Consider the following 25,833-nt stretch of genomic DNA (forward strand, 5'->3'; position numbering starts at 1 on the left):
ACGAGCATGATTTTCACTTTGGGTACAAGACAACGAGAGTTGAAATCTCTGACAATCCACTGCGAGAAGGGCTGTACCTTCAGGGGAAAGTAATGTCCCCATTACAGCAAGAAGTGACAGCCCAGAAACCTGCATGCATCTTTCCCTGGTGGTCTAGTGGTCAGGATTTGGCGCTTTCACCGCCACAGCCCGGGTTCGATTCCCGGTCAGGGAAGATTTTGTCCAGTAGTCCCTTGCCATCCAGAGGCAGGAGGAGCTCTTGCCTGGCTTGTCGGAGTGTTGTGAGGATTGCCAAGGGAAAGTCACTAATATTTTTCTTTGGAGCAGCAATACAATTATAAAGAAAAAAACTGTCAAGAAAGCACACAAACACACGCACACAAAACCCCCAAAATGAACTTTTCTTAGGAGAATCAGAAATATCTTTCTGTCTTTTTTGAGGGCAACATTTTTCTTTCTCAGTCGGCTCCCTTTTGAGTCAGCCACACTCTAGGTCCCAGGACCAGGAAAAAAGGCCATGTTTCTGCCCGGTTTTGATCCAGGGACCTTTTGCGTGTTAGGCAAACGTGATAACCACTACACTACAGAAACTTGCTGTCTGTAGAGGATTGCCCAAGCCAACTCATCTGCAGCACTGTGGGCCACTCTTGTGCCCTCATGCAGCTCAGAGGGGGTCGCAGAAGGGAATGGTGTGCCCTTTAATCGCTCGTTTGGCAGAGGGGTGGGTGGTAGCATGCACTGGAAGGTGTCCTTAGGCCGCTGGTTCACCAACAGCTCAGAGTTCCTCCTTTCCCCCAAGACCTCTGTAAGGAACTGCCAGGGACCGTTAGATCTTCCGTCTAACACTCTCCCAGCTGGGCTGTTTTGGCTTCCCAAGCTGACTGAGCACACTCCATCCAGTCACACCACTGGGAACAAATGGGACAAAGCCAGAGTCCACAAAGGAAGTGTTTCTGCCCGGAAAGTGCAGATAACACTTTCAACAAGCTGTCCACCACAACTCCAAAATAGATCTGCCCAGTTTCAAACCGGGGACCTTTCACATGTGAGGCAAACGTGATAACCACTACACTACAGAAACCAGGTCTGGCCCCAACCTATTCATTCTGCCCTCCTGCCAAGAGTGCACTTTCTGACACAAGGCTACCTCCCTATCTGGGGGGCGGGGGTGGAATTCCCATCCCTTCAAAGTTCTCATGAGGGCAAGCGCCTTGGTGGTTCTCACAATCTTGTTTAGTGCTTTTGAGTGTTCTGGTTGCTGGTTTGAGTCCTACCTGAGGGGAGAAGGAGGCTGTCCCTTTAAGAGGTCTGTTTTCATGCTTGGTGGAGGCAAGGAGTACAGACAGCAGGCTTTACCGAGAAACTTTACTGCATGTTTGGGGCATAATAAATGCTCCGACGCAAAAAGAGGATATTTTAACACTGGACATAAATCGGGCTAGGTTCCAATACGGAGGGAAAACCACAAATCGTGTGTGAAGTGCTCTCTGAAATATCACACAGACTTCCGGTTAAATCTGGTCAATATGTGAATGCACAGTCATCCTCCCCAAGTAAAATCTTGGTATAGGTTGAACATAAGAAGCTGCTTCTTAAAAGTAAGAGCAGATCCACAATATAATCAAATAAAGGAAGGGGGTGGGGAGGGGAGAAAGTGGCTGCACCTTTCAGAGGGAAGATTTAGTCCCGCCCCGCCCCCGCGAAAAGGGGTTGTGATGCCCACAAAAGAAAGGAAAAAGTGCAGCATAAAACTACATGGCAGAGCATCAGCTTCAGAATCTGTCTTGAGCCTAAGCCTCAAAGAAGGCAGCAGCTTGTATTGTCACTGGCTTCAGTGGTAAGATGAGGGCTTCAGTGGTAAGATGAGGAAAGCAATTCACAGAGAAACCAGGTGGAAGAGGCTCCCTCAATGGCCTTGTCCCTGGTGGTCTAGTGGTTTGGGTGCAGTGCTCTCACTGCTGCAGCCTGGGTTCGATTCCTGGCCAGGGATGTATTTTGCCCATTAGTCCCTTCCCACACTCAAGGAGCAGAAGTGCTCGCCAGGGTTCCTTCTTCAATTCCAGAGGAGATGCAAATTTAAGGGCTTTAATAGCCCCATGTGAAAAACCTCCTGGGTTCAGTCTTCTATCAGAACATCAGGAGGATTGCCATGGGAAGGGTCTTTGCACCAGCCTTCTTAGCGCAGTAGGCAGCGCGTCAGTCTCATAATCTGAAGGTCCTGAGTTCGAGCCTCAGAGAAGGCAGCAACCTCTTTTGGCCTGGGCTTCAGTAACAGGAATGGGAAACGCTGTGCTATGACAGAGGAAGGAGGTGAAGCTTTCTCTGTAAGAGGCTTCTTAGGGGCATGAGTCTCACTTTAGGTACAAGAGTTCAAATTGCAGGCTCAAGTTCAAATTGTGGACAAGCCCTTCCGAGAAGGGGGCTGTACCTTCTGGGGTAAGGTCCAGATTCAGTTCCTGGCCAGGGAGGCTTTCTGCCCACTTGTCAAATATATTTTGGTTTCAATGAGGCGGTTCTCACAAGCAGCCAAGACCAGGCTAGGGCAGCTAAGCCTAGGTTTGGCTGCCTGCAAGAACCGCTGGGAGCTGTGTGGCTCCCGGCAGTGCTTTGGCAGCAAACCCGCCTAGGGAGCCCGCCGGATCGCCAAGGTTAAGGGTGCGAGCCCACCCTTAACATGAGCTAACTGCTCATGTGTCAGCACCAGCTGCTCCCAGTGCATTGTGGGATTTCCGGGGTCTGGGATGACACATCCCAGCCTCTGAACCTACATGTTGCCTGGGGCGACTCTTGTAGACCATTTGCGGGGAAGGCAAGCTGCTGCAGCCTTCTTCACTGCCCACCCTCAAGCCCACTCATGGGATTGTGAGAAAGGGTTCATTGGATGCATGTGTGTACAACCCAAGAGCCAGCGTGGTGTAGTGGCTAGAATGCTGGACTAGGACCAGGGAGACCCGAGTTCAAATCCCCATTCAGCCACGATACTAGCTGGGTGACTCTGGGCCAGTCACTTCTCTCTCAGCCTCACCTACTTCACAGGGTTGTTGTGAGGAGAAACCTAAGTATGTAGTACACCGCTCTGGGCTCCTTGGAGGAAGAGCGGGTTACAAAATGTATAAATAAATAAATAAACCCACACAAAATAAAGAAAATTAAGGGGAAGCCTGCCCTCTTAAGGTTTGCTTTACATTTAAAAATCAAGATTAATCATGAGTACACACACCTAACTTGGAGCAAACATGGTGTCTAAGACATCACACTATAGACTCTTGGCAAAGGAAAAACAAATTGAAGACTCCAAACTATAAATGGGGGGGGGGGAATTAAACCCTCACAGAAACCACAAATATTTAAATATTTCAAATATAAACCAGATGTGGCACTGTGAAATTAAAAACCATAGAGAGAACAAACAAGGAAGACCAGTTTTACTTTAAAAGTTGGCTGCAGCCATGGAACTTTGTAGCCCAGAGGAATACCTTCCCATTTAGCATCATCTGTCTATCTACCTGTTTTTAATATATAATGAAAATTAGAATTCATATTTGTCTTATAATATATTTAATTGCAATATTTATAGGCTGCTTTCCCACAATAAACCCTCCAAACCAGAGCACCATTTGTATTAAGATGACCCTCCAACCCAACGAGGAATGTGGCAAAGCCATACCATGCTCTCTAGGCAGGTTACTTCCCCCCGGCGCCATTTGGTGGCCATTAGAGTGTAGCCTAATTTCTATCTGGGGGGGTTAAAAAACCACTTTTTGCATCAGTTTTTTGGGGGGGCAACTTCAAGCTTGCTGTCTGAAAACCCTCCTAGCAGAGCTGAGGACTGTAGAATATACTGAAGCTCTTCTCACGATACGTGAGAACAGCTTCTGTCAGGCTTGCGGGGAGAGTGGGCTTAGCCCGTTCTCCCCGCAGATGAGCAGCCACTCGTAGCTGTGCGGCTGGATCGGCCGCCCACATGGCTGCTGGCTCGGACATGGACCCGGCGTGGGCAGCAGGGATCGAGGGCCGCATGGTCCCTGGGCATCCTGGAAAGACCCCCGAGCCTGGGAGTCTCCCCTTGTGTTGCTGCGGCATGGAGCAGCACCGCAGCAGCACATGAGCAACCAAATGAGGTTAGCGGAGTGCTATTTCCACTAACCTCGTTTAAGGGGAGGGCTACTTTAGGTGGTTTGCTGCCAGGAGCCACACGGCTCTTGTGGCAGCAGACAACTAGGATAAATCAAGCTAGGCTCCCTTAGCCCGATTTCTCCTGGTTGTGTGAATAGCTTCACTGCAAGTCCTTAGTCCGCTGGTTCAACTCTAGCTTGAAGGAGCTGCCCCCTTTGCCCAAGATCTCCACAAGGAGTCACCTTTATCTTTTGAGTCCCCAATAGGCAGCCAGGTGGCAAAAGGTGCTCCCCCAAACAATCCCCCTCTGTCAAAGCCCAGGATCAAACCAGAGACCTTTAGATGTCCAATCTAATGCTTTCCCAAGAGGCTTTACAGACAGGGCTTCTGCTCCGAATCTCCTTCGGGAGAGAGTGTGTGCGTTCACACTCCAGCCAAACTTACCCCGAAGTCCCATCGAGATTCTTGGAACCACTCCACATACAAGTCAGACTTTGTCTTGCAAATTCTAGCTTATCTCGATGTATTTCCGGGTTTTTAAAATATTGGTTTTAAGCTACTTTTTCTGAAAACGCTGGAGCAAACAGGGAGAGGCGCTATCGTAGAATCATTAGCATGATAAGAGGGATGCTCTCTTCAGAAATGCAGATCTATCTCTGTAGGGAGCTCTCTCTCTCTCTCTCTCCCCACCTTCCCATTGGCTAGAAGGAAAACACTGACGCCTGAATGTGGTGGCCTTGTTTCAAATGAAAACCAAAAGCAGAGCGGAGGGGCTGCTTCCCTCAATGAGTGTAGTTCGAGGTGGCTTCGCTCAACATTTACCCCAAAGCCTGAAGCCAAGTGCAAACAACTCCCAGCTGAACTACTTTGGCTGCTTGGGCTGGATGGGTCCATCCATCTGCCCCACCTAGAGTTGCCATGTCCCCCGAAATTCCAAGTTTCACCCAGATTTTAAGCATCTTACCCAGCTTGCTTAGCCCACCCAGATTTCCCCAGATTTCAGCTTTCATTAAAACAACAACCACAACCACCAAGCTCTAGCCCTTGTAGAAGCGGAGTTATGGAGCAGAACATGCAATCACTATTCTGCTCAGAAATTATTTCCCAGCCAATTTACATAATCTGCAAAGTAGGCACCCGGATTTGGAGAGACAGAATGTGGCAACCATAGCCCCACCCTCCATCTGCACAATAGGGAGCAAAGCCAGCCTTTGCAAAAGGAATGTTTCTGCCCAGTTTTGAACTGGGGGCCTTTCACATCGGAGGCAAATTTGATAACCGCAATACTACAGAAACTCCAAATGTCCATAGAGCCCTGCCCAAGCTAGCTTCTTTCCAGAGCTGTGAGCTACCATGGTGCCCTTATGCAGCTACTGCTTAGCTATGACCCTTCCCCAAAAGATAAAGATCTATTTTCTTCCTGATTTAGAGACCAGCTATGAAGATTTAGAAGTGTGGCTATTTGGTCCTAATTTGTCATATTCTTTCAGTGAATTACAGTAACTTCTTTTAGTCTGCTCTGTGTTCCTTAGAGCTAATTAAACATAATCATATCATTTCATTTCAATATGAGCCTCAATTTTACCTCAAATATGTTGGAAACCAGTGACCTTGGCTATCCACGCTAGCATACACTGGTCATCAAGGCAACTGTTTATTTTTAGGCTTGCTGATTCTCCATGGAACCAAATGTAAGCCATTGACCTTTCTCTCCAGAGCCTTCCTTTTATATTGCGGGGTAGGGCATGTTTCAGTGTGGGAAAGAATGTCTCAAATGATTTATTTAGGCCAGGGCCTCGAACCACATTTTAATCCCTGTGTTTGAAGCCAGCCTGCAACTGCTTAGGAAAAGTACAGAAAGGTGGCCAACTTACCATGTGAGAAATATGAGGAAGTTTTCCAGCTTCTTAAGTGCTGCTGAAGGGCAACAAGGACAAAGCAGTGAAGTAGAATCAGGAATATTAATAGTTTAATGGAACAGATATTATGTATAGAGAGGCAAGTGCAGACTGCTTTCCAGTGCTCTTGCTGCTGGCTGTTTGTTAGCCTTGCCTCTATTCCAGGACTGGAATATAAGTAACTAAAGCCCCATTCAAAAGCTGGCCTGGATCAAGGAATGAATAAACCAAACACCCCACAGTGGCCATGGCTGGTTTTTTTTAACTACTCCATGTTTTAATTGGTCTGCTCTTCTTCCATGCCTGGGTACCATGATAAAATACTTTTGTTGCTATAGTGAGGCAGAACTCAGGTTTGCACTGGTCAAGAAATGGTTAATAGGGTCTGTAAGCTGCTGTTGCTAATTGCAAGTTGTAGTCATAAATTCCACTGGTCTGGCTGGGCTGCCAGTGAGAGGCTTCTCTCTGATATCTCCAGCTAGCCAAGCGTGTAAACTAACACTTTCAAGGACACAGCATCTGGCTAAGGAAAGGAGTAAATTAGCTGGAGCAAGATAAAGGGAGGGATGGAATGCCCAATTATATGTAGAAGAAGAAAGGCTTAATTGTAATATGAGCATGATTATAATAATTGTAATATGACGGATAATTGATGCTAACCAATGAAGATTGTGTTTACTGAATGTAATTGAGATGGATATAAAAGCTGGAACCACGATGTAATCTTTATCTCGGGCTTTGGGAATCTATTTCCACCGAGATCTAATTGCCTAGCAATAAATCTGCTTTTTCTCAACTGGTGTCAATCCTTCACTTTAAGCTCGGGCAGAGGGAATTCTGCTACAATAGAGAGCAACAAAACCTATCCCATCATGCACTGCTGCAGTGCTGTGTCAGTGCTTCCGTGCTTCCTGTGTAGAGTGTGTGTTATGGAAGTAGATAGTTCATTCTGTTCTTTCAGACTTCAACGTCTTCTCATACCAACTACAATATTGTTTGTGTAGGTGTCTGAACGTTATAGGCAGTGTTCATAAAAAGCATGTTCCTTGATTCAAATATATTTTGCTTTTCAATATATTTTTGCTTTTTGACTCACATATATCTTGCTTTTGTTTCTGCAAACTATATCTGAGCCAAGGAAACCCCACCCCTCACAAGCTTCACTTTACACTTTAAGATTAGCCATAGGTGCACACCTCACTCAAAGCACCTATCATGATCACATTGGTGACAAACCAATGCAACTTCAAAGACATCACAACACAGTTTCTTGGTGAAAGGGGAAAAAAATAAAGATACCAAAATATCAATTAAACATTTTTAAACCCTCACAGAAATGCAAATATTCAACTATTTCTCAGATAAACCAAATATAGAGAAGACAGGCCTGTCTTAGTTTCAAAGATGACTCTAGCCAGAGAATGATGTGCACCCTTCCCTGGTGGTCTAGTGGTCAGGATTTGGCGCTTTCACCACCACAGCCCGGGTTCGATTCCCGGCCAGGGAAGCTTTTTGCTCACTAGTTACTGTCCCCTGAGGGAAAGAAGCTCCCATCATGGCTCCATCTTCTGTCAAGGCTTTGGGAGGATCGCCACAAGAAAGTAGAGATGTGCACAAAAGCGGAAAACCTGGTTCAGTTAGAGTAGAATTGGACTCGAACTGAGCAAGGTCCAGTCTGGTTCTGTGCACACTAGAGCCGGGCCTGGTCCAGCTTGAGTCTGAACCGGTTTGGGCCTGGCTTGGGGAGAGGAAAAAGGGTTATTTTAACAACAATAGCTGACTTACTGCCATTGCGGGGCTTGGGGGGTTGCTGCCATGGGGGGGTCTGTTGATGTTCCCCTCCCCTCCCCAGAGTCCCCCAGTGGTTTTCAGCGCGTTTAGGGCCGTTTTCAGTCCGTTCCAAGCTTATTTGTGCTGCTGGTGGACGTTTTGGAGACTGTGATGCATGCACACTGGCCATCTACATGGCAGGGTGACTTAGACACACAGATAGCCAGTGTGCATGTGTGATGGCCTCCAAAATGGCCACTGGCAGAGGAAAGAGGCCTGGGTTCAAATCCCAGAGAAGCCATTCTACCTGGTGAGAAGAAGGGGTGTGGTATAATGCATATTTTGGAAAAACCTTTTTTGTAGCCCCATTATTTTCTATTGGGGTGTTGTGCGGATTGCTATGGAAAAACACTAATATTTTCCTTTGGAGCAGCAATACAATTATAATGGAAACAAAAATGTAATCAGACTCTTCGTTGGTTGACATATATGTTCTCTTTTGTTTGAGGACAGCCTTATTGTGTTTCAGTAGTTCTCCTTTTGGGTTGGCTACTCTCAAAGCAGTTCCTAAAGGGTGAGAAAATTCTGTAAAAACGGCAAATTCCATGCTAGGGATCATTAGGAAGGGGATTGAAAATAAAAATGCTAATATTATAATACCCTTATACAAATCTATGGTACAGCCACATTTGGAGTACTGCGTGCAGTTCTGCTCACCATATCTTAAGAAGAACATTGCAAAACTGGAAATGATGCAGAAGAGAACAACCAAGATGACCAAGGGCCTGGAGCACCTTCCTTATGAGGCAAGGCTACAGCATCTGGTTTAGTGTGGAAAAGAGGCGATTATGGGGAGACATGATAGAGGTGTATAAAATTATGCATGGAGTAGAGAGAGTGGACAGATAAATTTTTCTTCCTCTCTCACAACACTAGAACTATTAAACTGATGGCTAGGAAATTTAGATAGATAGATAGATAGATAGATAGATAGATAGATAGATAGATAGATAGATCTTTATTGTCATTGTCCTGTGCAGAACAACAAGATTGAAAAGAATCTACAACCACTACTACAGGACCAAACAAGAATAATCTAAACATATACCCATACGCCCCCCTCCCATCAACCCACTAAAAACCCACTAAAAAACTCTAAAAACTAAATACAAAAAAACCCTCAGAAGCTGTGTTTTGCTGCGTTCAAAGCTGAGACCGCTTTTGGGTAGAAGCTACTTCTCAAGCGGCTGGTCCTGGTCTTTATGACCCTATACCTCCTTCTCAAAGGCAGAAGCTGAAAGAGATCGTTTCCAGGGTGCGTGGGATCCTGCGCTATCTCCACAGCTTTATTATAACACCTAGTGGCATAGATTTGATCTAAGGTAGGAAGAGTACATCCAATTATTTTCTCCGCAGTCTTAACAACCTTGGACATCAGTGTTCTTTCTCTGGCTGTACAACTCCCAAACCACACACAGATCCCATAAGTCAACACACTCTCTATAGCACAGCGATAAAACACCAACAATAGATTACTTGAGAGATTAGTCCTCCGGAGAACTCTCAAGAAGTATAATCTCTGCTGTGCTCTCTTCACCAGATCTTTGGTGTCTGCTCCCCATGTCAGGTCATCTCTCAGCTCCATTCCTAGAAATCTAAACACCGAAACCCGTTCCACACAAATCCCTTCAATAATGAGTGGCTGGAAATCCAGTTTGCATTTCCTGAAATCCACAATGATCTCCTTTGTTTTCTTTAAATTGAGGAATAAGTTATTCTCCCTACACCACTCTGTCAGCCTCTCCACCTCCTTCCTATAGGCCGACTCCCCTTCTCCAGCAGTAATCAGACCAACCACAGTTGTGTCGTCTGCAAACTTAATAATCCTATTGCTGAGGTAATTGGGAACACAATCATATGTGTAAAGCGTGTACAAAAGTGGACTCAACACGCACCCCTGCAGCGTCCCTGTATTTATACTGAGATCCGTCGAGACATGAGAGCCCATCCTGACCCGTTGAGAACGATCTGATAGGAAATTCAGTATCCACCTGCATAAGCACGGTGGAAGCCCCAGGTCCAATAATTTTGGCACCAATCTATATGGGAGAATAGTATTAAATGCAGAGCTAAAGTCTACAAAAAGCAGTCTTGCATAATTCCCTTGTTTCTCCAAATGGGTCAGGACAGTGTGTAAGGCCATAGTCACAGCATCCTCCGTGGATCTCTTCTTCTTATATGCAAATTGATAAGAATCAAATCCATCTGGCAAACAAGCCATAATATGATTCCGCACCAATTTCTCAAAGCATTTCATTATGATGGGTGTAAGCGCCACAGGTCGAAAGTCATTCAGGCTATCTATATTAGATTTTTTTGGCAGAGGTACGATAGTAGAGGATTTCAGACAAGATGGAACAGTGGCTTGGGCCAGAGATCGATTGAAAATCTTCGTAAAAATTTCTGCCAGTTGTTCCGAGCAGTCTCTCAACACCCTACCAGCCACTCCATCAGGGCCCATAGCCTTCCTCACATTTATTTCCTTTAGTACCCGCCTCACTTCCCCCTCTTCCACTTTAACAGCATTTTCCACTCTAACAACATTTTCCTCGGGGAGTAAGAACAGTGACTCCGGCAGCACTCCTGGAACCACTGCCAGTGTCGCCTCAAACCGGGCAAAAAAGGTATTCAGCTCCCCCACCAGGGAGGCACTACTCTCTACAGTTGATGGATTGTTAGATTTATAGCCAATAAGTTGCTGAACCCCCTGCCACATTTGTCTAGTGTCATGGCTGCTCATATAATTCTCAATTTTCCCTTTATACTCAGCTTTTGCCTTCTTAATACCCCTCTTCAAATTCGCCCTTTCTATGCTATACAATGCTCGATCTCCAGTTCTAAAAGAAAAGTTTCTGGCCTTCAACAGCCTCCGAACCTCCCCCGTCACCCAGGGCTTCCTATTTGGATACATCTTCACATACTTTTCCCTGGTGACGTTGGCTGTACAAAATTTAATATAATCCAGGACTGTTGATGTGTGGATCTCCAGATCATGATGGTCAAACACATTCCAATCAGTCTCCTGAAAACAGTCCTGCAGCTGTTGAGAGGCTCCCTCAGGCCACACTATAACAGTACGTGTTGATATTGGGGCTTGCTTTCTGAGAGGTATGTACGCTGGTGTCAAAAGCAGGGACACATGATCTGACCTGCCAAGGTGAGCCAAGGGCTTAACCTCAAATGCCCGTTTAATGTTCGTATACACCTTGTCAAGTGTATTTCCCTCCCTCGTTGCACACTTGATGTGCTGATGAAATTTCGGGAATACTGCCTTCAAATCTGTGTGGTTGAAATCCCCCGCAATAATCTGCACCGCCTCTGGGTATTTGCTCAGTTTACTATTAATGTTCTCATACAAAATACCCATGGCCTCATGTGCGTTTGCAGTTGGTGCCAAATACACCACCGTCAATACAACTGCTGTAAATTCCCGGGGGAGATAAAAAGGTCTACATTTAATCATTAAAAACTCCACATCCGGGAAGCAGTGGCTATCCAACCTAACAGAGTTTGTGCACCATTTGTGATTTACATAGATACACACCCCCCCACCTTGTTTCTTGTTGGAATTCTCTGTTCTATAGCACCGGTATACCGTGTAGCCATGTAATTCAATAGCTGTATTCGGAATATATGAGTGAAGCCATGTCTCTGTGAGCAGCAACAAACAGCAATCTCGGATATCACCTTCAACACGCAGCCTCCATTCATCCAATTTGTTTACTAAGGACCTCACGTTAGAGTAAAAGATACTTGGGAGTGATAATTTATGTCGTTGTTTCCTTAACTTTGTCCTCACTCTCGTTGGACCCCGTCCTCTGCAGCCTCTTTTCTGCTTTCACTCTCTCCATCTCCTCCTCCTCCTCCTCCAACTCTGGTAATTTATGATTTCTGGAATCTTACAAGCCTGCAGACGCTCCCACACAACACAGCTTCCACAGTTCCTCCTTCTACTTCTAAAAAACAACAGTTCCTGATGACTGTAAATCAATCTCCGTCTCCAAGTCAAGGAGCTCTCAGCCGCAGCGTCCGAACGCGCCGCCATCTTGATTGAAAAATGGAGTACTGAATTTAGGACCGACAAAAGGAAGTACTTTTTCACACCGTGCATAATTAATCTATGGAATTCTCTGCCACAGGATGTGGTGATGGCCACTAGCTTGGATTGCTTTAAAAGGGGGTTGGACAAATCCATGGGCTATAGGAAACCTCCAGCCTAAGAGTAAAGATGCCTTTGAATACCAGTTGTAGAGGAGCAACAGCAGGAGAGAGGGCATGCACATACCTCTTGCCTTTGGGCTTCCCAGCAGCATCTGGTGGGCCACTGTGGGAACAGGATACTGGACTAGATAGGCCTTGTGTCTGATCCAGCAGGGCTGTTCTTATGTTCATGTTTCTGCCTAATTTCAATCCAGGGACCTTTTGCCTGTTAGGCAAACTTTATACCATGGTTATACCATGATACCTTGATACTACAGAAACTGACTTTCTGCAGAGGGTTGCCCAAGCTGGCTCATTTCCAGTGCTATGGGCCACCATGGTGGCTTCACGCAGCTTGGAGGGGGTTGCAGAAGGATTCAGTGTTTCCTTTGATGTCTCAACTGGCAGAATTGAGTAGAATAGAATATCCTGGAAAGCATCCTTAGGCTGCTGGTTCAATTCTGGCTTGAAGAAGCTTCCCCCTTTTGCCTAAGGCTTTTGCAAGGAGCTGCTCTTTTTGAGTCCCCAAAAGGCAACTGGCTTGGCAAAAGGTACTCCCCCAAACAGGTATGCAGTCTGGGAGTGCTTCTGGATCTGATCCTCTCCCTGGTGTTGTTGGGCACCCCAACATTAGATCCAGAGGTACCGGCCCAGAAGTATATGGAATTCAGGCCTGTGTCTGATCTCATTTTATATTAAGAGTCCAGTTAAATGCCTGAACTTGAGGTGAACATGATGCCCAGATCTCATGACTGCCTGGTAAATGATTTGTAAAGGCAGGGGTAATCTAGCATTGGTTATCAGTGTTTGTGGAACCCACAAGAGACACAATGGGTCAGGCTTAATTACCAGTCTCACACTGCTGAAATTAACCTGCTGTCCAGTAATCCCCTTACCTCACTGACAGGATGCTTCTGCCTTAGTCAAATGTGTTGATTAACTTGCCTCACACATGTACCCCTTTTTGATGTTACTTTAAATATTCTTTTGTTATAATTACACACTAGATAGAGGTACACAAGAAGTAATTTAATTGCTGTCTCACACAAATAGAACTAACTCTTTCACTAACTCCTGACTTTTAACATTCTTGGGACAAGGCAGGAGAAGATGTAGATTTGTTTTGGGGGATGACGATAGAACAATACTCTGCTAACAGGAGAGACCCTGTTTACCCTGGACTGACCAATATCCTGAGCTAATTTTGATAATTAAAAGACAATAGATGCCTTTTGTGATCCAGAAGACTCAAATGAACATCAAAGGATGGAACCACTATAAGAAGGAGTCTCTGGAAATGGCAGATTGGCAGTCTTTTGCCTACAAGCAATCTTGTGCCTACAAGCAAGATCTGCTCATGAGCAATCCAAGGGTTTGCTGCCCAAGCCGCGGGGCTAGAGGCAGGAACTCATTCCATGGGAGAAGGGACTGTTTGCGACTTCTGTTGTGAAATGAGAAGTCAAGACTTCCCCAGCCATGGTGCTCTGACTCTCAGCCGTGCTCTGAGCAAACTGCATGCTTGATCTAAAAGCTCCTTTCTCCAGCCAAAAGCCTCTCTCTCCTTCAGCTGAAAGATCCACCGTTCTCAAGCCTCTGATCCTGGTAATATACCACCACACAAGCCTTGGATCCCTCCATCCTTTCCCCTTCTTCTCCTTTCCCCTCGTCCCTCTACTAATTCGTGACCTCCCCAAACCATGCCAGCCCTCAGCCTTCCTTACCCCCCCTTTTTCCGTCTATATCTGAATTGTATTAGGCTCTAGGAAGATTTAATACACACACATATGTTAGTTAGGAACACTGGGTGAATATTGGTGCTGGCTAGGGTTGAAATACTGTTAGTAATATTGATAGAATGTTCTGCTTTCTGCTCAGCTAGATTGATGTTATTCTTTTATACTCAATAAAGCCCATTGAATCATTTAGGATTGGTTTGATCTCCTTTCTTCCTTTCTTCCTTGCTCCTAGATCCTACATGATCACTATATAAAAGAACTTGGTCACTTGGTGACACTGATGAGACAGGCCTAATTTTGTATGCTAGCTAATGAGCATATTTAGTACTAGTATTTTTCAGCCCGTTAAATTAACGGGCGCTAGTAGCCTTTCTTTCTTTCTTTCTTTCTTTCTTTCTTTCTTTCTTTCTTTCTTTCCTTCCTTCCTTCTCCCTCCCTCTCGCCCTCCTTTCCTTCCTTCTTTCTTTTTTCTTTCTCTCCCTCCCTCTTTCCTTCCTTCCTTCTCTCTCCCTCTCTCTCCTTTCCTTCCTTCCTTCTCCCTCCCTCCCTTCTTTCTTTCTCTCTTTCCTTCCTTCCTTCTTTCTCTCTCTCTCTCTCTGGGGGAGGCCAAGCCGGGGGAGCGGTCGGGGCACCAAAGCTGGCAATAACCACGTTTCTTTATGGGCTCCATTAAAAACCATATTTTCCACACGGAATGAGTCAGAAAGAGCGAGACCTCCTGTTTTTGCTGCTACATTTTCTCTTTGGTACTGAACCTACCAACCATAGCTGAAATCATTTCTCCATTGATTTCTATGGGCAACTCTACCTTTGGAGCGGGTTAGAACCCCCGGTTTGCGTGCCGAGGGCTCCAGGTTCAGACCTCTGCATCCTCAGTTAGGACTCATGAAGACCCTTATATGAAACTCTGGGGAGCTGCGCTGCCAAGTCACTGCAAAGACAATCTTGAACCGGTAAACCCATACCGAACAGCTTCACGTGTGCTGTTGCTAGGCTAGGTCTCTGACTAAGCTATTCTTGGGGATATTTCTCACAATGTCTCCAGGATTGCTTTCGAGATTGATGCTGAATCTTGGAGTCTCCTGCCAATTCTGGAGGATTGGTAAAAAACTAACCGCCGCGTGGAGATGCTTGTCATGCGAACCCAGAAGTTGCCTTTCAAGACATCGGGATGGGCCACTCTGCAGATTTCTTATCTCTGCATCCTTTCCCGAGCATGGCGAGAGAAACCTAGGAGCCGCTGTTCCCGAGTCTCCTCCTTTCCGCCCTGCTGGTAACCCCCTGTGGTAGCCGCACACTGCGGGCGGGACTCACAGTAGGCACACATTGGGCTTGTGCGCTGGTGACCGGGCAAGGGAGGTGAACCGCCGCCATGGACAGGCCCGAGGAAGAAGAGCCGGGAGCGGAGGAAGATGTGCTGGAGCTGCTTGCCAGGTGGCAACGCAAAGAGAAGTGCGAGCACCAGGGTGAGAGCGCGTGCCGATGTCTGCCCAGGTTGAAGGCTGCCTGCTTGCCTCGGCGGCGGCAGCACCAACAGCAACAGCAAAGCAAAGCATGAACTCGTCTCTTCCTTTTCCGCGGCTGGGCTGGACCTGCCGCCACTGCCTCTCCCTTCCCTGCGGCCGGGCCGGACCCGCCACTGCCGCAGCTCCCCTCCCCGCGGCCGTTCCGGACCCACCGCCGTCGCCTTTCCCTTCCCTGCGGTCGGGCTGGACCCGCCGCCTCGGCTTTCCCCGCAGCAGGGCCGGTCCCGCCGCTGCTGCCTCTGCCCTCCCCGCAGTCCGTCCGTTCTCGTGGCCGCCACCTCGGGCCTTCCTGCGGCTGGGCCGGCCATGCGGCCAACATGGTCGCCTGGTGCCTGCGGCCGCCATTCCCCCTCCCGCCGCCGCCAGACTCCATGCCGCGGCTGGTCTCCATGGCCGGGCAAGGGCCCCCCGCCACCGCTGGCCTTCCCTTTCCGGGTCGGGCCGGCTGCCGCTGCCTGTGGCCTCCACGGCCGGGCCGGAGCCTTCGCCGTCGGCCTCCGTGCCGCCGCCAGCCTCCGTTCTGCCGCTGGTCTCCCCAGCCGGGCCAGGGCCGCCGCTTTCCTCAACATGGCCGCCTGGTGCTGCGGCCGTATCTTCCTCGGACATTCTGGGCATGTGCTTCGCGCATGCCCAGAACAGCCGAGGAAGACACGGGCGCAGAGACATGGGCACAGAGACACGGGCGCACACCCAGGCTCTTTATTATAGAGGATACAAATCAGGCCTGGACCACAACAGTGTCTCAGGTTGAGGCAATGGCCAGAGATGCTTTTTATCAGCTTTGGCTGATATGTCAGCTGCGTCCATTTCTTGAGATGAACAACCTCATAATGGTGGTACATATGCTAGTAGCCTCCAGACTGGATTATTGCAATGCACTCTATGTGGGGCTGCCTTTGTACGTAGTCCAGAAACTACAGTTGGTCCAGTATGCAGCAGCCAGATTGGTTTCTGGGTCATCTAGGAGAGACCATATTACTCCTGTGTTGAAGGAATTGCACTGGTTGCCGATATGTTTTCGGGCAAAATACAAGGTGCTGGTTATTACCTATAAAGCCCTAAACAGCTTAGGCCCTGGGTATTTAAGAGAACACCTCTTCATCATGAGCCCCACTGCCTCTTAGGATCATCTGGAGAGGATCGCCTGTGGCTGCTGCCAACTCGTTTGGCGGCTACTCAGGAAGGAGCCTTCTCCATTGCTGCCCCTGGACTTTGGAATGCGCTCCCTGTTGAAATAAGAGCCTCCCCATCTCTTGCAACTTTTAAAAAGGCACTGAAAACACATTTATTCACCCAGGCTTTTAATTAGATGTATGGTTTTAAAATTTTAATGTTGGCTGTAAATGATTTTAATGTTAATGATTTTAATGGTTAAAATGATTTTAATTGTTGATTTTAATTGTTAATTGATTTTAATTGTTTTTATTTTGATGTAAGCTGCCCTGAGCCAGTTTTGGAAGGGCAGTATATAAATCAAACCAACCAACCAACCAATCATTCTCCCATGCTTTCCCAAAGCCCACAATCAAACCAGGGACCTTTAGATCTTCATTCTAATGCTCTCCCAGCTAAGCTACTTTAGCTGCCCAGGCTGGATAAGCACACGCCATTCATCCATACAATGAGGAGCACACATCGCAAAGCCAGACTCTACACCCCTTCAATAGCCTTGGGCAAGCCCAGGCCCAGGCCTGACTCTCCTGGAAATGTCTCTGGGAGGGCAGGCAGGCACCTCAGTGGCTCTTGCTGTCTTGTGTGATCTTTTCCGTGTCTGTTCTTTGGTTGCCTTTGTTTCTGGTCATCTTTTGGCATTTTACCACCTCAGCCTTCCACACATTTCAAATACACGCACCCCTAGAGCAAAGGTTCTCTCCTCAGCTCCATCCTATTGGGACTTCAGAAGAATTGCCATGATAAATTTGCCCATTACTTTTTAGGTATTGGCCTTTTTAGTACAGTAGGTAGTGCCTTAGTTTCATCATCTGAAGGTTCTGATTTATTATTTATTTTATTTATGTATTTAAAATATTTCTATACCACCCTAAACTGGGCAGTTTACAAATAAAATCATTTAAATCATTAAATCAACTAACAATTAAAATAATTTAAAAGAACATTTAAAACCCAGTATTAAAATTATTTAAAACTATAAATTAAATAAGATTTTAATTGTTAATTGATTTAAAGTGGCAAAGTTCTGTTTTGTGGCATCGAAGCTCTGTAAAGACTGCATTAGTAATTTGAATAGTTTGTGATTTTGTAAACTTTTGAAATTTTTGAATTTTCTTACTAATGCTATTAATTGTTATTGTTTGTTAATCTGGTCTGTGGCCGCAATAAACATACAACTACTATTTAAAACTATAAATCTAATTAAAAGCCTGGGTGAATAAATGTCTCTTCAGTGCCTTTTAAAAAGTTGCCAGAGATGGGGAGGCTCTTATTTCAACAAGGAGCGCATTCCAAAGCCTCCAAAAGATGGGGAGGCTTCAATGGAGAAGGCCCGTTCCTGAGTAGCCGCCAGACGGGTTGATTGAGTCTCAAAGAAGGCAGAATCCCCTTTAGGTTCTGAGTTTCTGTGTAAGGATGGTGGAAGTCTGCAGCTGAGCTTTCACAGAGGGCCAAGATGACACTTTCCTTAGGAGAGGCTTGCGGTTCGCTTTTGGTGTGATGGGACCTGGATTCAAATGCCAGGGAAATCCTTGGGAAATTCACCCTTCCCTTTTTTGGCTATAGACTTAAGTTGTCTATTGTAAAAGGTAAAGGCAAAGTGTTCTGTAGAGTCGGTGTCGACTCCTGGAGACCACAGAGCCCTGTGGTTGTCTTTGGTAGAATACAGGAGGGGTTTACCATTGCCTCCTCCCACGCAGTATGAGATGATGCCTTTCAGCATCTTCCTATATTAATCTGCTCTTAATTGAAAGGGAAGGGAAGAGAATAAACGTAGCTCTCCTCTTAAATTGAAGGTTTTGAAATATTTGAATACACATTCAAGGTGGATGAGGGACAAAGGAGCCACAGGGCAACAGATTCTTTTCTTAGAGGTGCCACTGTTGCTTGACGGAGAGAGGAAAAGGGGTGGGGTGGGGGAAGTAGGAGAAAGCCTTGTGGCATACCAGTTCATCACATGCTCACATTAAGCCCAGGCATGGTTGCCATATGTCTGTAAATGCATGGACAGGTCATAAACATGAGCTCAAACTGGACATGTCCATTAATTACATAAAAACATTTAGGTATCTGTAAAATTACTAAGAAATTTTTCACTGAAAACGTACGTGTCACCAATGGTGTCCCTATGGTTTTGTGGGACACTAAGCAAAAGAGCTATTTGGGGTCCCTTTCATACCTTTTAAGGGATGATTTTTTAAAAAAATCACTTAACTCTGTATATCAGGGCTCTACAACTTTGGCCCTCAGCCGTTTTTGGACTTCAGCTCCCATCATCCCCAGTCATAGTGGCCAATAGTCAGGGATGATGGGTTGTAGTCCAGCATCTGCAGGAGGGGCAAAGTTGTGTAGCTGTGCTATACATGAAGCTGCAGTGGAAGTATGGCTAAATGTATCACAATACATTCATTGTGGTTAATGTTTATTACAACTGGAGAGGAGAATATTACTTAATACAGAATAGAAATGACATGATGCCATCTTGATTTGCTAAAAAAGGAGGAGGAGGGAGGAGGAGGAGGGGGCAAGGTTGGAATTGGTAAACTAATGAGCCCTGGAAGACCCTGTTTTTGTTTCTACAGGTTTATTTATACTTATTAGATTCTTCTAACCATCTCCATGTGAAGTGCTTTGTAAAACTCAACTAAACCCCCACTATTGAACAATTGCTCTACGTGGGCAGATTATTATTATTATTATTATTATTATTATTATTGCATTTATATCCCGCTCTTCCTCCAAGGAGCCCAGAACAGTGTACTACAACTTGTTTCTCTTTCACAACAACCCTGTGAAGTAGGTTAGGCTGAGAAAGAAGTGACTGGCCCAGAGTCACCCAGCTAGTATAATGGCTGAATGGGGATTTGAATTCGGGTCTCCCCGGTCCTAGTCCAGCACTCTAACCACTACACCACGCTGGCTGAGAAGATGTTTCTGCTATGAATAGTTGTTGTTGGTGTGTGTGTGTGTTTTTGAGAAGGTGTGATCTTGGATACGTTTTCCATTCATCATGTTTAATTTTTTGAAATAGTCCTTGGATTATTCTGAAGAAATAAAGAGAGTAATTCTAAGCATGCGCCAAGGGCTGTGGAGCACTGCACATGGAGGGGGTAGGGGTTACTTTGGGGACGGGGCTGCCTGAACCAGGATTAGGAGCCAGGAGGCAAAGGGCATTAAAAAAAAAATTTACCGGGGGCGGGGGCTAAACTCAAAAGGAAACTTCTTCTTTCATGTACAGAGGCATTTTTAACAGATGTTTTGAAAAAATATTTATTTCAGTAAATAAATACCATGATGCATATATTTTAATATGAAACTATTGTTATTAAGGAAACAGCACTAATCTAAAAGTGTCCAGAATTCTGAAAGAATTTTTAATCACAAAATCCCACTAGCAGCCAAGCTTGCAAATTAAGCCTATCTTATTTACTTACACATCTTCTGGGGCCTGTACATTCAGCGGCAGCCGAAGCAGAAAATGCCAGCATGAACTAAGGGACTCTGGGACTTGTAGTTCTTAAGAGGCCCACCTCATAGGAAGGCACACTACTTTTTTACTCTCAGACAAGAAGTCCAAGAGTCAAGAAAAACTCTGGGCAAGTCAGATTTCAAAAACTTTTAACTTATTGTTTTTACAAAGGTTAAAGTTTAAAAAGTTAATAGTTAGAAGGTAAAAACTGAAAGCTGAAAAATTAACTAGTTAATTCCAATGTAAACACATGTAGCCATGGAAATACGTTTTCTCTTGACATCTACTAGAGAAAACACTACTAAGAACCAATATTTCAAGTATAACTACAATAAGATATTTTATCTTCAGAATTTAAAATAAAACACTACCTTTAATGAATGCAAAACAAATTATAAGAAATAAAGTCTAAAAACTTTTCATTAGAGGTCGTTAAAGCCCATGTTATTATTAACTCTTCACCCATTAAGAAATTTACCCCCTCAAATACAGGGTACATATAGGAACTGTTGTACCTTTATGTTGTACCTATGTTCAACATAAAGTGTGAATAACTATACCTGTGTACAGATCTGTTCCTGTGTAGACGGCACACTATGAATGGTTTAAAAAAAATGTTTTATGTTTATTGTTTATTGAATATTATGTTTTATGTTTATTGAATATTAGAAATACACAGTAATGTAACAACAGGATGGTACAACAGGATAAAGAAACATTTGCAATATACAGTTGGTATAGATTTTGTTAAACTAGTATATGTACATATGAATGTTGAACTTTTGGTTCTGTCTAGCAGGGCTCATTTGATGTCCTCATAACAGCTGTCCTTAAGCCCTATTCAGTATCTGCTTCTTTGGAGATGAATCCTGTCAGATTCTGGGGCACATACTAGAGCACAAGCTCAGTTCATGCCAAGCTCTGGGAATACTTCTTTGGTCTCACTATGGTCCCCTCCCTCTCATGCCCTGGAAATGAATGCCCCAAAGACTCTCCTGTGGCAACATTTTGTGATGAGAGATTAGGAGTAGTGGGCATGTTCTCTTACAGGGAAGCTTGCCGACAGATTTTCTCTTCAAGGAACGCTTCTGAAGTACGCACAATTCCCTGCAGCACAGTTGTAAACTATATCTGATTCACACAACTGTAGTTTCACCCCACCCCAGTTTGATCTTTTAGATGGTCCTTTTCTCTCTTGAGTGGGTTTTCTCATGCGACGTGAGGCTGCCTCTCTGACAGAATCTTTTCCCGCAGTCTGTACATTGGTAGGGTTTCTCTCCCGTGTGGATTCGCATGTGGGACATCAGGTTTCCCTTCCGACGAAAGCGTTTCCCACAGTGCGAGCAGGCATACGGATTCTCATCTGTGTGGATCCTCTCATGCATCACCAGGTTGGACTTCTGGGAGAAACTTTTCCCACAGCGCAAGCACTTATAGGGGTCTTCCTCAGTGTGGATTCTCTCATGTGCAATGAGGTCACATTTCCGACTGAAGCTCCTCTCACAGTTGGGACACTGAAAGGGTCTCTCTCCCGTGTGGGTCTTCTCGTGGGTGAGAAGAGTGCCCTTCTCAGAGAAACTTTTCCCACAGTCTGAGCATTTAAAAGGTTTCTCTCCTGTGTGGATTCTCACATGTTTTATGAAGACTGAGCTATGGGTGAAAACTTTCTCACAGTGTGGGCATCTGTGGACATTCTCCCCTGTATGGAGTCTCTCATGTGTTGTCAGGCTTGAGCTGTGATAGTAGGTCTTCCCACAAACTGTGCAAACATATGGTTTGACTCCTGAGTGAATTTTCTCATGCACCTTGAGGCTGGAGCTGTGTGTGAAGCTTCTCCCACAGTCAGAGCACTTGTAGGGTTTCTCTCCCGTATGGGTTCTTTCATGTACCCGGAGGTTGGTTCTTAGGCTGAAGTTTTTCCCACACTCAGAACACTTATGCGCCTTCTTTCCTTTATGCTTTATTCGGCGTTTAAGACAGTCTGAGCCATGCTGGAAGCTTCTTTTGACGTTGGTGCATGTGTCAATTTTTGATTCCTCACAGTCCTGATCCTGGGCTTCTTCCCTATCCAAAGCATAGAAAGCAGCTTCCTCTGTACTTTTCCGTGGATCATTTCCTTTATTGCGCTCCGATGCTTGTTGATTCTCCAGCCTGGATCCCTCCTGGTAATACCGGAGAGTGCTGCTACTCTTTGTTTTCACTCGCTCAGCACATTCCTCAGGAAGGTCTACCTTCTTCTTCTCATGAACTTGCCCATCACCTGCAGAACAAAAGAGAGAATAAGAAGTCACAACATGCTTTGAAGAAGTCTCCACATACGGAAATGAGGAGGGTGAAGATACATAATAGAGATCATGCAAACAAACTGAAGAAGTGCTAACCCTAGCCCTCTTCACCACTTCCTGCTTGAAGTGTATCACAATACATTGAATTGTGTCCAAGCATCTGTCAGCATAATATTTCAGCTGCTTTGATCAAGTGAATAGCTTCGGTATGCTCAGATAGTTCTACGAGCAAACCTGAACGTAACTGGCACACCATTGGTATTATGAACTTCTATCTCCATTATATAAAGGAGAAGTTTAGAAAATCCCATTGGATATACAGGAGGACCTCATTAATCATGGGTCCAGCACGCCACACGCGGTTTCTGCGGCTGGGTAATTAGCACACAACCTCAGTATTTGCGGGTGTGGGGAGGGTTAAACCCACATATCCACAGGTCGGGGGTGGCCAGAAATGACCTCGGAGGCCATTTCTGGCTGGCATTTTGACTGCTGGAGAGATTGGGAGCCATTTTATGGCTCAAAAATGGGGCAAAACCCGTGATTTTCAGCCGATTTTTGGCATAATGGGTGACTCTGAACACAGTAGGGTACTTTGGGGGGTCATTTGGCAAAAACTGTGATTTTAATCTAACCCCCCAATTTCCATCACCCTAATGCCCCATTATTTGCAGATTCGCTACCTCCCCCAGAACGGAATCCCCATGAATAACGGGGTTCTTCTGTACTTCATCTGCAGATACACCCAATGCACAGTCCTCATCTTCAATTATGTCTAAGCAGGCTCTTTCTTTGTCACACAATGCTGCTAAACAGATGGGCTGATACTTTAGCTCCTGCGCATTAACATCTACTGCACTAAGCTTTGAAAGAAGTTTAGCAACCCAAGAGCCACGGTTTAGTCCAGGGCTGCTCAACTTCAGCCCTTCAGCTGTTTTTGGACTACAACTCCCATATTTCCCAGCCACAGTGGTCAATAGCCAGGGATTATGGGAGTTGTAGGCCAACATCTGCAGGAGGGCTGAAGTTGAGCAGCCCTGGTTTAGTCTTTCATTCAGTTTCATCGTCATTGCTTGCTTGAGAGCAGCAGGTTGGTCCTTTTTCTCACACAAACTCTTGTGATGTGTTTTGTTGTTCACGAAGGATTATTTTATTCTTCTTGGGGATCTCGTGTGATGTTGATGTTTCACATGACCGTTGGTTTTTTTGGCCCTTTCCAGCTTAGCGTAGTTGAACAGAAGTCTACAGCTTTAATATTTTGCTGTGCTCCTTCTTAATATTTCTTCTGTACCCCCATCTTCACCTAGTCTCTTTGGATCTAATGTAATGGGCAGCGCATTGATGGAATGAAATTGGGGAATGTTTGATGCAATATTACTGTAACCGTCTGCTTGTACATTGTAAAGTTGATGGTGATTTCAGACCTTCGTTCTAGTCTTTTTGACATAAGCAACATTTCCTACAGTCTGTTTTTCCTGGTGAATCCATTTTATGGCTGGTTTCCTTCATCAGTTGCTTACATGTTTGCTTACTGATGAAACTAAAACTAGCTTCAAAACATAGACAGAGTGTAAACCAAAGGTTGACGGTGGGTAGGGGGGAGAAGAAAATATCATTTACTTGAGGATTGATTGAAATATTTTGAACTAGTGGGCCCGGGCACAGAGCATCTGTGCCTCTAGTGCGGCAGGGCCCACCGCCGCCTGCGCTGCGGCCGGGCCCGCCGCCTTACCTCCGCGGCCGCCGGGCCCGCCGCCTTACCGCTGCGGCCGCCGGGCCCGAGGGTGCCGCCGCCGCGGCCGCCGGGCCCAAGGGTGCTGCTGCCGCTGCCCGGCCCATCGCCGTGGCTGGGCCCAGGAGTGCCGCCGCCGCCGGGCCCAGCCAGGCCCGCCGCCTCGGCTCCGCGGCCGGGCCCGCCTGGCTCCATGGCCATGGCCGCCGCCGCCGTTCTCCTGGGTGCACCAGGACCAATCAGGCGCCCCAGCAGCCCAGCCAATCAGCTGGGCTGCCGGGACGCATTTCTCCTGGGCACACCCAGGAGAAATATATATATAGATACAGTTTTCCTATTCAAGTGTGCAAAACAGAAATGTGTGGTTTTTTAATGTGGCCGTGTTAATATAGCAATGCCACATTTATTTTTAGTCACCATATTGGATTTTCTGGGTGATTCGTGTTTCTTTCTAAAACTATAAACACCTGACAACATTTGTGACAAATCTCAGGTTTGTATCATTATTTGAATGAATCTGATTATAACATATAATATCACCATATTTATTTTTAGCCACCATACTGGATTTTTAGCCACCATAACCATAACTGGATTTCTTGGGTGGCTCACGTTACTTTCTAAAACCATAAACATCTGACAACATTTCTGGCAAATCTCAGGTTTATAGCCTGAGATTTGTAAGCTTTATAAGAAATACCTATTGGGACTTTCTCTCATATAACTCAGTTATAAGATTGAACTCACATACATATATTTGATGATAAGAATTAAATATTTATGGTTTATAGTGGATTTTATTATCTTGTATGTATGGACCATTTGTAAAGGCTTTTAACAGTATAGGGGATTGGTTATTGTCATTTATAGGACATAAGGTATAATATTGGATGTTTTACCATTCATCTCGGATGTCTGATTAAATAAGGTACTTTATTATTTATGGTTTTGATATTAAGATTCTTATTGGGGTTCTTTATGCATCATTACTCTCTAAAACCACAACATTTCTGCAAAACCTCATGCTTGTATCATGATGTGCACAATTCAGTTTATTTTTGCCATTTAGCCACTCCACTATGAGGATGAAGACACCTCAAGCCCTAAGAGCATCCATAAATGCAGACACAACCAATCCTCACCAACAGAACCCACATCTTCCTCCTGCTCCCTCTTGGCTGCCCTGATGAATTCCCCATTCCAAGAGTCAGACGGCACTTGGTTCACCTCGGAGGAATTCACAGCCACCTTCTTCCGAGTCCCCAGCACCTGAAAGGACAGACAGAAAACCATCCAGAGATGGGCAGTCTTACAGTTAGGGGTCAGATCCTGTCCCAGAGTTTAGGCTTTACATGGAAGTTCTCCATACTCCCTTGAGGCACTTCTTCTGAAATTATTCTGTCTTTTCTCACAGTTATGAAGTAAGGTTCATAATATAAATGGTAGAAAGAGAGTTTAGAAACATTCAACATCGCCACCTGCTCTTCAGCAACTAATAGCGCCAAAATAAAGAATACCATTCTTTCCTATCCTGGCTCATAATAATACAAATTATGATATAGAATTAATTAGGGCTTCAATATTTAGCTGACTAATCAATTAGTTTAATCAAGAAAAAAATATTCAATCAATTAAAAAGACACTGGCTGACATTCAGACTAAGTTACATAATAGTACTATACAGGAGTTACGTTAAAGGGCTCCAGATTTCAATAGGACTTTGGTTGAGTAATTTAGTCAGGATTTCAGCCACCATCAATTAATGAGGAAACAACATTCCTCCCCACCAGTAGCAGCCAGTGTCGGTGCTGCCGGGTGGAGGGGGGGGCAAGAGGCACCTTTAAGCATAAATTAGTAGGTGCTTACCTCCA

The 25,833-nt window shown here is 45.4% G+C and overlaps 2 protein-coding genes and 4 non-coding genes across 11 annotated transcripts in view; 4 read left to right on the forward strand and 2 right to left on the reverse strand.

The window, feature by feature from the left end:
* Positions 1–25,833, forward strand: part of LOC128343035 (zinc finger protein 271-like) — a 159,866-nt gene that overhangs the window by 52,349 nt on the left and 81,684 nt on the right. The gene's annotated exons all lie outside the window — the stretch shown is intronic.
* Positions 143–214, forward strand: TRNAE-UUC (transfer RNA glutamic acid (anticodon UUC)). Its single transcript has one exon. It is a non-coding gene; the product is annotated as a tRNA-Glu (tRNA).
* On the reverse strand, positions 519–591 carry TRNAV-AAC (transfer RNA valine (anticodon AAC)). The gene has a single exon. It is a non-coding gene; the product is annotated as a tRNA-Val (tRNA).
* TRNAM-CAU (transfer RNA methionine (anticodon CAU)) lies at positions 2,171–2,243 on the forward strand. Its single transcript has one exon. It is a non-coding gene; the product is annotated as a tRNA-Met (tRNA).
* TRNAE-UUC (transfer RNA glutamic acid (anticodon UUC)) lies at positions 7,450–7,521 on the forward strand. Its single transcript has one exon. It is a non-coding gene; the product is annotated as a tRNA-Glu (tRNA).
* LOC128343048 (zinc finger protein ZFP2-like) overlaps positions 20,550–25,833 on the reverse strand; it is a 32,190-nt gene continuing 26,906 nt past the window's right edge. For 4 of the 5 annotated variants that reach the window (XM_053291441.1, XM_053291440.1, XM_053291442.1 and 1 more), the window contains 2 exons: positions 25,105–25,231; positions 20,550–22,205 (listed from right to left, as the gene is read on the reverse strand). In XM_053291441.1, coding sequence (XP_053147416.1) covers positions 21,121–22,205; positions 25,105–25,231 — 1,212 coding nt within the window. In that variant the 3' untranslated portion in view covers positions 20,550–21,120. The remainder of the gene's footprint in view (positions 22,206–25,104; positions 25,232–25,833) is intronic. The other variant, XM_053291446.1, reaches the window with a different exon arrangement.

The sequence above is a fragment of the Hemicordylus capensis genome, chromosome 2 (genome assembly GCF_027244095.1).
Source record: "Hemicordylus capensis ecotype Gifberg chromosome 2, rHemCap1.1.pri, whole genome shotgun sequence".
Classification (NCBI taxonomy): Eukaryota; Metazoa; Chordata; class Lepidosauria; order Squamata; family Cordylidae; genus Hemicordylus; species Hemicordylus capensis.